At 41.7% G+C, this 12,500-nt stretch overlaps 1 protein-coding gene across 9 annotated transcripts in view; it reads right to left on the reverse strand.

The window, feature by feature from the left end:
* The window catches only part of tbc1d8b (TBC1 domain family member 8B), a 21,226-nt gene extending 9,008 nt beyond the window's left edge, over positions 1–12,218 (reverse strand). For 6 of the 9 annotated variants that reach the window (XM_083530553.1, XM_083530552.1, XM_083530551.1 and 3 more), the window contains exons 1-14: positions 11,967–12,218; positions 10,265–10,375; positions 9,923–10,041; positions 9,553–9,769; positions 9,010–9,250; positions 4,405–4,612; positions 4,093–4,257; positions 3,820–3,951; positions 3,362–3,512; positions 2,879–3,096; positions 2,407–2,524; positions 1,867–2,152; positions 1,605–1,734; positions 789–887 (exon numbers count right to left, since the gene is read on the reverse strand). In XM_083530553.1, the coding sequence (XP_083386679.1) occupies positions 789–887; positions 1,605–1,734; positions 1,867–2,152; positions 2,407–2,524; positions 2,879–3,096; positions 3,362–3,512; positions 3,820–3,951; positions 4,093–4,257; positions 4,405–4,612; positions 9,010–9,250; positions 9,553–9,769; positions 9,923–10,041; positions 10,265–10,375; positions 11,967–12,093 (2,322 nt within the window). In that variant the 5' untranslated portion in view covers positions 12,094–12,218. The remainder of the gene's footprint in view (positions 1–788; positions 888–1,604; positions 1,735–1,866; positions 2,153–2,406; positions 2,525–2,878; positions 3,097–3,361; positions 3,513–3,819; positions 3,952–4,092; positions 4,258–4,404; positions 4,613–9,009; positions 9,251–9,552; positions 9,770–9,922; positions 10,042–10,264; positions 10,376–11,966) is intronic. The other 3 variants (XM_083530556.1, XM_083530554.1, XM_083530555.1) reach the window with 2 other exon arrangements.
* Between the last annotated feature and the right edge of the window lie 282 nt (positions 12,219–12,500).

Genomic DNA, 12,500 nt, shown 5'->3' on the forward strand with positions numbered 1-12,500 from the left:
TTTTAATCGCTCAAGTTTTTCAGGGAATCAAGTCCGTCAGCTTGCTGCATTTCATCATGCCATTCTCTTTATAGCATTTCTCTACTTCAACAATAACTTCTCTGTTTTCAAACATGATTTACTGCCGCTTGACTACTTCACATGCTTATTTTCAATGTCTGTATATATAAAATGTATCAATGAATTATTATACAAATTTAAATTATTTATATATTCTAGATGTTTATATCTTCACAACTAAACAAAATGCCTGTGTATTTTCTTAAAACAGAAATTGTCAAAACAATGTTGTATTATATTTTATAATGATTTTTTTAAGTATGGTTGTTAACAATGCCATCTGTTATTCTCATTAAAAACAATACTAATGTTGATTTACACAAATTGGTTCACCTTGCATACTCAAAGGCTGGTTTGATTTTTTTTTTTACAGAAAGAAACAACCCAGCATGAGTAAATTTGTTGAAGGAGAAATCCCCCATTCACTCTTTAACAAGCAGCACTATGAATTTTATAAAGTGTCAAAATTAAAAATACTTAAACTTAATGTGACTTTTGCATTTTTTAGGTCTACTTTTATACGTACATTTCCTGAATTAGGGTTTTATATATTGGGGTTATTTATGCATTATTTTTTTTTTTTTTACTTTATTAATTGAAAAATGATCATCCAATTAAACGATTATCAAAAGAATCGTTAGTTGCAGCCTAAATAATGATATACAGTGTATATTGTAAAATTCTGAGATAATTAATTTGTGTATAAAAATGTTCTTGTTTTTACTCACAACATTTTGTTTTGTCGTCTCTTCAAGTGTATGAATGACGTGCAATTTGTTGCGTCTGCGCATGTTTTCCACATCCTCCCACCGAATTTCACCAAATCTCTAATAAACACGCACGCACACACGCACACACACACACACACAGTAATTACATATATACAGTACAGACCAAAAGTTTGGACACGCCTTCTCATTCAAAGAGTTTTCTTTATTTTCATGACTATGTAAATTGTAGAGTCACACTGAAGGCATCAAGGGCTATTTGACCAAGAAGGAGAGTGATGGGGTGCTGCGCCAGATGACCTGGCCTCCACAGTCACCGGACCTGAACCCAATCCAGATGGTTTAGGGGTGAGCTGGACCGCAGAGGGAAGGCAAAAGGGCCAACAAGTGCCAAGCATCTCTCGGGGAACTCCTTCAAGACTGTTGGAAGACCATTTCAGGTGACTACCTCTTGAAGCTCATCAAGAGAATGCCAAGAGTGTGCAAAGCAGTAATCAAAGCAAAAGGTGGCTACTTTGATGAACCTACAATATGACATTTTTCAGTTGTTTCACACTTTTTTGTTATGTATATAATTCCATATATAATTCCACATGTGTTCATTCATAGTTTTGATGCCTTCAGTGTGAATCTACAATTTTCATAGTCATGAAAATAAAGAAAACTCTTTGAATGAGAAGGTGTGTCCAAACTTTTGGTCTGTACTGTATACAGTACAGAGGGGAGAGGTGACAGAACAGTAAGTAGTATGAGAGCGTGTTTTGTGAACTCTGTGTGTGTGTGTGTGTGTGTGTGTGTGTGTGTGTGTGTGTATACTGTGTAGGCCTCTCTGATTAGGTCACTGATGTCGACGCACTCCTGGTCTGAGCTGTGATTGATCGCTGCAGTTGCCTGCTGTACTGTGGCTGGAAGAGGACTGTCCTTATTCACCACACTGTCAAAAAACCTGTAACACATCATCAGTGTAAGTCTGTGTGTGTGTGTGTGTGTGTGTGTGTGTGTGTGTGTGTGTGTGTGTGTATAGACAATGAGAGGGGTGTATATTCTACATTAATTAGATCTGAAGGTTAGAGGTCACCTGTTGAGGGCAGTGACGGCCTCAGCATCGTCATGGCAGTGGAGGAGGTGGGACATGTTGTGATGAATGACAGTGAGGGCGAGCTGAAGAACGAATCGAATTCCATCATAGAAAAAACAATCGAGTACATTGACCGAGCTCTCGATTGGCAACACACTGATGAAGAGTGTCAGAAACCATGACAATGACAATGATGACAGGAATGACAGCTCAGTCATGTGATCTGTCAGCTGGGTCAGGTGAGTACGAATCATCTCCTCAAACACTGCCTGGTCCACAAGGGCACCTAGACACAAACACACACACACACACACACACACACACACACACAAACGTGTGTGTGTGTGTATATATATATATGCACATACAAACACATTCATGTACACACACATTCATTCACACGCACACAAGTCATTTGTATTTATTATTTGTATTTAATAATTGTATTACATTATTATTTAGTGTTTACTTTTTATTTATATGATTACAACACATTTTTTACACTTACACACACACACACACACACACACACACACACACCAATAATCCTACGGTTGAAGTAATCTGGCAGCATCCTCTCACACACAGACACTAACAGCCAGAACGCCTCCTCTTCACTTGCGTAGAGCAACAACACCGACGCCAAGATATTCATCGCCTTCAGACAGACGGAGAAAGAGAATCAAATCAAATTAAAATGGAGTGCACGATCGACCCTGATTGGTGGATTACTGCGTGTTTGACCAGCTAAGTTTTTATCGGCTCATAAATAAAAAGGAACAACTGATTTCACAAAATTGAATTGGGTAAAAAGTTAAATATTTGACTTTGAAATGTAGTGAAGTTAGAGTAAGACTCGTGTGTGTGTGTGTGTGTGAGTGTGTGTTTGTGTATGTGAGTGTTTGTGTGTGTGTGTGTGTGTGAGTGTGTATATGTGTATGTGTGAGTGTGTGTTGGAGTGTGTATATGTGTATGTGTGAGTGTGTGTTCGAGTGTGTATGAGTGTGTATACCTGACAGTAGCCGATAGTGGGGTTGTGGTTAGCGTACGCCGTTAGCACTCTGCGCAGTGCAGATATTCCTCGGTCGCTCTGGAAAGCCGGGTGTTCAGGGAGCGAGCGGTGCAGGTCACGCTCAATCTCATCACACGCTATCGAACTGCTAATACACACACTCTCATCCACCAGAGACGCATAATACCCGGGGTGGGAGGCCATTTCATTTACTGAACCTACACACACACACACACACACACACACACACACACACACACACACACACACACACACACACACAGAGTGAGCTAACAGAAAACTGAGTTTAAACTGACAGTAAACATTTAAGTGGAACTGAGAAGAAGCTAACAATGTTATAATTCTCAATAAACATGGAGTAATGAGGATTATACACTACAATTAAACACTGAAGACTGAAAAACACACACACACACACACACACACACACACACACACACACACACACACACACACACACACCTGAGAAAAGCATCCACAGTTCTCCACGCAGTGTTTCTGGAAGACTGCGGACAACGAGCTCTCGCGTTTTCTTGGTGCGAAACATTGCACTTCCTCTACCATACTCAGCAAAATGGATCTGCCATGACTGCTCCTTCATTCGCTCTTTCAGCTGTCAAACACACGGTCACTATGACAAAAGACAACTACATCTGCAATAAAGTCCCTCCTATAGCTAATACAAAGCTAATGCTGATCAATACTAACAGTGTGCTAATGCTGTACTGACAATTGAGCATGAGACTAACTGTAAATCAGCAGTTTATCAGCACTGAAACACACTTAACTTAATGTTAGCTAACACAAGCAGCACATCTAAAGCTAACACCCTCAAACTATTTGAAAGCACATGTCTTTCCTGTGCTAAGCTAAGCTAATGCTAACATCACAATGAACTAGCTGCACTAAATAAGACTCACCATTTTCGGGTCGAGATTTTCAGCATCATGTGGATGAAAAACATTCATTAAAGCCTCAGTGCTGACTGGAACCGGAACTGGCGCTGGAACCTGCCCTACCATTATCTCCTCCTCATCATCACACAGAGAGAGCTACACACACACACATACACGCACACACACACGCACACACACACAATAGGGTATAAGGTTACACATATGCTTAAATACATGTATAAATAAGTAAGGCAGAACAGGAAGAGGAAGAAGTAAGATAAGAAAGCTGGAGGTCACCTGAGCACTGTGGGAATGCTGGGGACTCGATGATGTCACACACTTGCGAATGGTGGAGGCCAGACGGTCCAAATCACGAACCTCAGAGAAACGAAAAGCTCGTTTACCACGTACACACACACTCAGTGCACGAGTACTGCGGTCCAGGATCTCCACGCTCACCACCTAACAAACACACACACACACACACACACACACACACACACACACATAAATATTATATATATATATATATATATATATATATATATATATATATATAGAACATACATAAAACACATTGAAAAAAGAATCTCACACACACACACACACCTCACACAGTGGGATGATGACAGTACACTGGCTTCCATCCTGGCTAGAGAAGCATGCATATCTCTCAGACACACAGATCTTCCCAAGTATGTGTGTGTGGCTAAAAGGCAGCCAGAGGAAACACTCGTGAACTTCACACAGATTTTCATTGCGTGGAAGACGAAAGAATGAGCGGAAAGCCTGATTCCTCATGTGTGTCTCCAAAGACCTGTGAATTAAAAACGATAAAATATTGTTCAGTAAATACTGTAATGTCACTGTGTATTGTAGTGTAGTATAACTGTAATGTGGTGTAAATATGTAGTGTCACTGTGTATTGTAGTGTAGTATAACTGTAATGTGGTGTAAATATGTAGTGTCACTGTGTATTGTAGTGTAGTATAACTGTAATGTGGTGTAAATATGTAGTGTCACTGTGTATTGTAGTGTAGTATAACTGTAATGTGGTGTAAATATGTAGTGTCACTGTGTATTGTAGTGTAGTATAACTGTAATGTGGTGTAAATATGTAGTGTCACTGTGTATTGTAGTGTAGTATAACTGGAATGTGGTGTAAATATGTAGTGTCACTGTGTATTGTAGTGTAGTATAACTGGAATGTGGTGTAAATATGTAGTGTCACTGTGTATTGTAGTGTAGTATAACTGGAATGTGGTGTAAATATGTAGTGTCACTGTGTATTGTAGTGTAGTATAACTGTAATGTGGTGTAAATATGTAGTGTCACTGTGTATTGTAGTGTAGTATAACTGTAATGTGGTGTAAATATGTAGTGTCACTGTGTATTGTAGTGTAGTATAACTGTAATGTGGTGTAAATATGTAGTGTCACTGTGTATTGTAGTGTAGTATAACTGTAATGTGGTGTAAATATGTAGTGTCACTGTGTATTGTAGTGTAGTATAACTGCAATGTGGTGTAAATATGTAGTGTCACTGTGTATTGTAGTGTAGTATAACTGCAATGTGGTGTAAATATGTAGTGTCACTGTGTATTGTAGTGTAGTATAACTGCAATGTGGTGTAAATATGTAGTGTCACTGTGTATTGTAGTGTAGTATAACTGTAATGTGGTGTAAATATGTAGTGTCACTGTGTATTGTAGTGTAGTATAACTGTAATGTGGTGTAAATATGTAGTGTCACTGTGTATTGTAGTGTAGTATAACTGTAATGTGGTGTAAATATGTAGTGTCACTGTGTATTGTAGTGTAGTATAACTGTAATGTGGTGTAAATATGTAGTGTCACTGTGTATTGTAGTGTAGTATAACTGTAATGTGGTGTAAATATGTAGTGTCACTGTGTATTGTAGTGTAGTATAACTGTAATGTGGTGTAAATATGTAGTGTCACTGTGTATTGTAGTGTAGTTTAACTGTAATGTGGTGTAAATATGTAGTGTCACTGTGTATTGTAGTGTAGTATAACTGTAATGTGGTGTAAATATGTAGTGTCACTGTGTATTGTAGTGTAGTATAACTGTAATGTGGTGTAAATATGTAGTGTCACTGTGTATTGTAGTGTAGTATAACTGTAATGTGGTGTAAATATGTAGTGTCACTGTGTATTGTAGTGTAGTATAACTGGAATGTGGTGTAAATATGTAGTGTCACTGTGTATTGTAGTGTAGTATAACTGGAAAGTGGTGTAAATATGTAGTGTCACTGTGTATTGTAGTGTAGTATAACTGGAAAGTGGTGTAAATATGTAGTGTCACTGTGTATTGTAGTGTAGTATAACTGTAATGTGGTGTAAATATGTAGTGTCACTGTGTATTGTAGTGTAGTATAACTGTAATGTGGTGTAAATATGTAGTGTCACTGTGTATTGTAGTGTAGTATAACTGTAATGTGGTGTAAATATGTAGTGTCACTGTGTATTGTAGTGTAGTATAACTGTAATGTGGTGTAAATATGTAGTGTCACTGTGTATTGTAGTGTAGTATAACTGTAATGTGGTGTAAATATGTAGTGTCACTGTGTATTGTAGTGTAGTATAACTGTAATGTGGTGTAAATATGTAGTGTCACTGTGTATTGTAGTGTAGTATAACTGTAATGTGGTGTAAATATGTAGTGTCACTGTGTATTGTAGTGTAGTATAACTGTAATGTGGTGTAAATATGTAGTGTCACTGTGTATTGTAGTGTAGTATAACTGTAATGTGGTGTAAATATGTAGTGTCACTGTGTATTGTAGTGTAGTATAACTGTAATGTGGTGTAAATATGTAGTGTCACTGTGTATTGTAGTGTAGTATAACTGGAATGTGGTGTAAATATGTAGTGTCACTGTGTATTGTAGTGTAGTATAACTGGAATGTGGTGTAAATATGTAGTGTCACTGTGTATTGTAGTGTAGTATAACTGGAATGTGGTGTAAATATGTAGTGTCACTGTGTATTGTAGTGTAGTATAACTGGAATGTGGTGTAAATATGTAGTGTCACTGTGTATTGTAGTGTAGTATAACTGGAATGTGGTGTAAATATGTAGTGTCACTGTGTATTGTAGTGTAGTATAACTGGAATGTGGTGTAAATATGTAGTGTCACTGTGTATTGTAGTGTAGTATAACTGGAATGTGGTGTAAATATGTAGTGTCACTGTGTATTGTAGTGTAGTATAACTGGAAAGTGGTGTAAATATGTAGTGTCACTGTGTATTGTAGTGTAGTATAACTGGAAAGTGGTGTAAATATGTAGTGTCACTGTGTATTGTAGTGTAGTATAACTGGAAAGTGGTGTAAATATGTAGTGTCACTGTGTATTGTAGTGTAGTATAACTGGAAAGTGGTGTAAATATGTAGTGTCACTGTGTATTGTAGTGTAGTATAACTGGAAAGTGGTGTAAATATGTAGTGTCACTGTGTATTGTAGTGTAGTATAACTGTAATGTGGTGTAAATATGTAGTGTCACTGTGTATTGTAGTGTAGTATAACTGTAATGTGGTGTAAATATGTAGTGTCACTGTGTATTGTAGTGTAGTATAACTGTAATGTGGTGTAAATATGTAGTGTCACTGTGTATTGTAGTGTAGTATAACTGGAAAGTGGTGTAAATATGTAGTGTCACTGTGTATTGTAGTGTAGTATAACTGTAATGTGGTGTAAATATGTAGTGTCACTGTGTATTGTAGTGTAGTATAACTGTAATGTGGTGTAAATATGTAGTGTCACTGTGTATTGTAGTGTAGTATAACTGTAATGTGGTGTAAATATGTAGTGTCACTGTGTATTGTAGTGTAGTATAACTGTAATGTGGTGTAAATATGTAGTGTCACTGTGTATTGTAGTGTAGTATAACTGTAATGTGGTGTAAATATGTAGTGTCACTGTGTATTGTAGTGTAGTATAACTGTAATGTGGTGTAAATATGTAGTGTCACTGTGTATTGTAGTGTAGTATAACTGTAATGTGGTGTAAATATGTAGTGTCACTGTGTATTGTAGTGTAGTATAACTGTAATGTGGTGTAAATATGTAGTGTCACTGTGTATTGTAGTGTAGTTTAACTGTAATGTGGTGTAAATATGTAGTGTCACTGTGTATTGTAGTGTAGTATAACTGTAATGTGGTGTAAATATGTAGTGTCACTGTGTATTGTAGTGTAGTATAACTGTAATGTGGTGTAAATATGTAGTGTCACTGTGTATTGTAGTGTAGTATAACTGTAATGTGGTGTAAATATGTAGTGTCACTGTGTATTGTAGTGTAGTATAACTGGAATGTGGTGTAAATATGTAGTGTCACTGTGTATTGTAGTGTAGTATAACTGGAAAGTGGTGTAAATATGTAGTGTCACTGTGTATTGTAGTGTAGTATAACTGGAAAGTGGTGTAAATATGTAGTGTCACTGTGTATTGTAGTGTAGTATAACTGTAATGTGGTGTAAATATGTAGTGTCACTGTGTATTGTAGTGTAGTATAACTGTAATGTGGTGTAAATATGTAGTGTCACTGTGTATTGTAGTGTAGTATAACTGTAATGTGGTGTAAATATGTAGTGTCACTGTGTATTGTAGTGTAGTATAACTGTAATGTGGTGTAAATATGTAGTGTCACTGTGTATTGTAGTGTAGTATAACTGGAAAGTGGTGTAAATATGTAGTGTCACTGTGTATTGTAGTGTAGTATAACTGTAATGTGGTGTAAATATGTAGTGTCACTGTGTATTGTAGTGTAGTATAACTGTAATGTGGTGTAAATATGTAGTGTCACTGTGTATTGTAGTGTAGTATAACTGTAATGTGGTGTAAATATGTAGTGTCACTGTGTATTGTAGTGTAGTATAACTGTAATGTGGTGTAAATATGTAGTGTCACTGTGTATTGTAGTGTAGTATAACTGTAATGTGGTGTAAATATGTAGTGTCACTGTGTATTGTAGTGTAGTATAACTGTAATGTGGTGTAAATATGTAGTGTCACTGTGTATTGTAGTGTAGTATAACTGTAATGTGGTGTAAATATGTAGTGTAACTGTGTATTGTAGTGAAGTATAAATAATGTAGTGTAAATATGTAGTGTAACTGTGTATTGTAAGTGTGTTGTGTAAGTGTGAGTGTAGTATAATTGTGAGTGTAGTGTTGTGTAATGTGAGTATTGCGGTGTGTACCTTTGAGTGATGTGTAGTGGGTCTCTCAGTGGGTGTTGTGTGTTGTAGGTCTCCTTGTCAAACATGCGTGCAATGGCGTAGTCAGCAAGGTGCTGCATGAGCTCATACGTGTGCTGCAGCCGCAGGAACATGGAGAAGTAGTGATCCTCATCTCTCACACACACACGGATACACTCCGTTAACAACACACTCGAGGTTCGCTCCAACCTGCTCACCTCACACCACGAGAAAACCAACTTCACTGAGGGGGTAGTAATCACACACACACACACACACACACACACACACACACACACACACACACACACACACACACACACACACACACACACACACACATTCAGTTTCAAATCAGATTCTAGAATTAATCTAATGTTTACAGATTTCTCCTAAATAAAATGTGCAGCTCTGAGAATGTAAAATTAATTATTCTATAGTTATTATTAATAACTGCAGTAAAGAGACTGAACTGTTACTCCTTTTACATTCTGGTCATAGTGCTCTGTGTGTGTGTGTGTGTGTGTGTGTGTGTGTGTGTCTCACCCTCGTTGCCCAGTAAGTAGGAGTAGAAACACAGGAAGTTAGTGCTGAGGTAGATCCAGCCCTGATTTGGGACACGACCTTTCCAGTAGCTACAGGAGAAGTAGGTCACGAGTTTCTCCTGTTTAGGCAGACAGAACAAACGCTCGAACCGCAGCGCAGCTTCACGGAAACGCTCAGGATCCTCCTCACTCACCTTATCTTCCTCTACAATTAACCCCTACACACACACACACACACACACACACACACACACACACACACACACGGTATAAGGCATAGTCTTTGTGCTTGTCAATCTTGCCATTATTGGTGTGTGTGAGTGTGTGTGAGTGTGTGTGTGTGTGTGTGTGTGTGTGTGTGTGCATCCTACTCTGATCTTGCCCTGAACAAAGCTGGTGATGTCATCACCGGAGTCAAAGACAGAGAGAGTTCTCATGATGTTGAGCTGCAGCCAGTCCCAGTGCTGAGAGATCTCATCCAGAGATGCACCTGAACACACACACACACACACACACACCCCGACATTTGACATCTTGTCTCATTACTATTAGGGCACCTCAACATCATTAGGAGTCACGGGGCATAATTCCACACACACACACACACACACACACACACACACACACACACACACACACACACACACACACACACACACACACACACACACACACACACACACACACACACACACACACACACACTCACTCACCACAGGCGATGTTCCAGTACACCTGCGAATCAGGTGTTTGATGTAAAATGCGATAAGGAGCCACTTTTGCTGTGGAATCAAACACCGTGTCCAACGTCCCAACCAGGAGACCTAACACACACACACACACACACACACACACACACACACACACACACACACGGTAAATAGCTCAATGTAGTAAACAGATGTAGTGTATTAATTGTAAGCTGTAGGTTTTTCAGTAATCAGTGGGATTATTGGGGCATTTACCTGATTAACCGCCCACCTGTCTGCGTGTCTCACCCCCCCAGGTCTGCGTATCTTACCCCGCACCTGTCTGCGTGTCTCACACCCCCCTGTCTGCGTGTCTCACCCCCACCTGTCTGCGTGTCTCACCCCCCACCTGTCTGCGTGTCTCACCCCCCCAGGTCTGCGTATCTTACCCTGCACCTGTCTGCGTGTCTCACACCCTCCTGTCTGCGTGTCTCGACCCCACCTGTCTGCGTGTCTCACCCCCACCTGTCTGCGTGTCTCACCCCCCAACCTGTCTGCGTGTCTCACCCCCCCAGGTCTGCGTATCTTACCCCGCACCCCCCCACTTGTCTGCGTGTCTCACCCCCCACCTGTCTGCGTGTCTCACCCCCCCAGGTCTGCGTATCTTACCCCGCACCCCCCCACCTGTCTCACCCCCACCTGTCTGCGTGTCTCACCCCCCCAGGTCTGCGTATCTTACCCCGCACCCCCCCACTTGTCTGCGTGTCTCACCCCCCACCTGTCTGCGTGTCTCACCCCCCCAGGTCTGCGTATCTTACCCCGCACCTGTCTGCCTGTCTCACACCCCCCTGTCTGCGTGTCTCACCCCCACCTGTCTGCGTGTCTCACCCCCCACCTGTCTGCGTGTCTCACCCCCCCAGGTCTGCGTATCTTACCCTGCACCTGTCTGCGTGTCTCACACCCTCCTGTCTGCGTGTCTCGACCCCACCTGTCTGCGTGTCTCACCCCCCAACCTGTCTGCGTGTCTCACCCCCCAACCTGTCTGCGTGTCTCACCCCCCCAGGTCTGCGTATCTTACCCCGCACCCCCCCACTTGTCTGCGTGTCTCACCCCCCACCTGTCTGCGTGTCTCACCCCCCCAGGCCTGCGTATCTTACCCCGCACCCCCCCACCTGTCTCACCCCCACCTGTCTGCGTGTCTCACCCCCCACCTGTCTGCGTGTCTCACCCCCCCAGGTCTGCGTATCTTACCCTGCACCTGTCTGCGTGTCTCACACCCTCCTGTCTGCGTGTCTCGACCCCACCTGTCTGCGTGTCTCACCCCCCAACCTGTCTGCGTATCTCACCCCCCAACCTGTCTGCGTGTCTCACCCCCCCAGGTCTGCGTATCTTACCCCGCACCCCCCCACTTGTCTGCGTGTCTCACCCCCCACCTGTCTGCGTGTCTCACCCCCCCAGGCCTGCGTATCTTACCCCGCACCCCCCCACCTGTCTCACCCCCACCTGTCTGCGTGTCTCACCCCCCACCTGTCTGCGTGTCTCACCCCCCCAGGTCTGCGTATCTTACCCCGCACCTGTCTGCGTGTCTCACCCCCACCTGTCTGCGTGTCTCACCCCCCACCTGTCTGCGTGTCTCACCCCCCACCTGTCTGCGTGTCTCACCCCCCCAGGTCTGCGTATCTTACCCCGCACCTGTCTGTGTATCTCACCCCCCCACCTGTCTCACCTGTCAGTCCGGCGCTGTTGTCCCCGTGTCCTCTTCTCCTCTGCAAGATAAAATAGTCGTTGGATTTTTCCGTCACCCATAATTTCAGCGCGTTCTTCAGAAGCACTTCTTCCGGTTTGAGCCACATATCGGCACGCACATGCGTTGCACATGTCACCGTGTGTGTGTTATGTGCACATAGCTCGTAAGTAAGTGTGTGTTTTTGATATGGGGTACTGTTTCCCACGTCGGCAGAAACTCTGCCAATACGGAAGGATTATGGGATTTGTAGTGTTGTGGTGCACCCAGCGGGGTGTCATACACGGCTATAAACTACAGTTCCCAGCATGCACTGCTTAAAGGGCGCCTTCTGATAAATGTGTTGAACCTGATTCATTTCTCGAACTTTCAGTTACACACCAGCGCCCCCTGGTGGTGTGATGAGTAAACATTTGTGGCATTAAGCAGACGTCCGTGTCCAGAGCGAAGTACAAAAGTGCTGAGTCTCCATCAGTGAGTAAAACACACACACACACACACACACACACACACACG

The sequence above is a fragment of the Silurus aristotelis genome (genome assembly GCF_946808225.1).
Source record: "Silurus aristotelis genome assembly, chromosome: 26".
NCBI lineage: Eukaryota > Metazoa > Chordata > Actinopteri > Siluriformes > Siluridae > Silurus > Silurus aristotelis.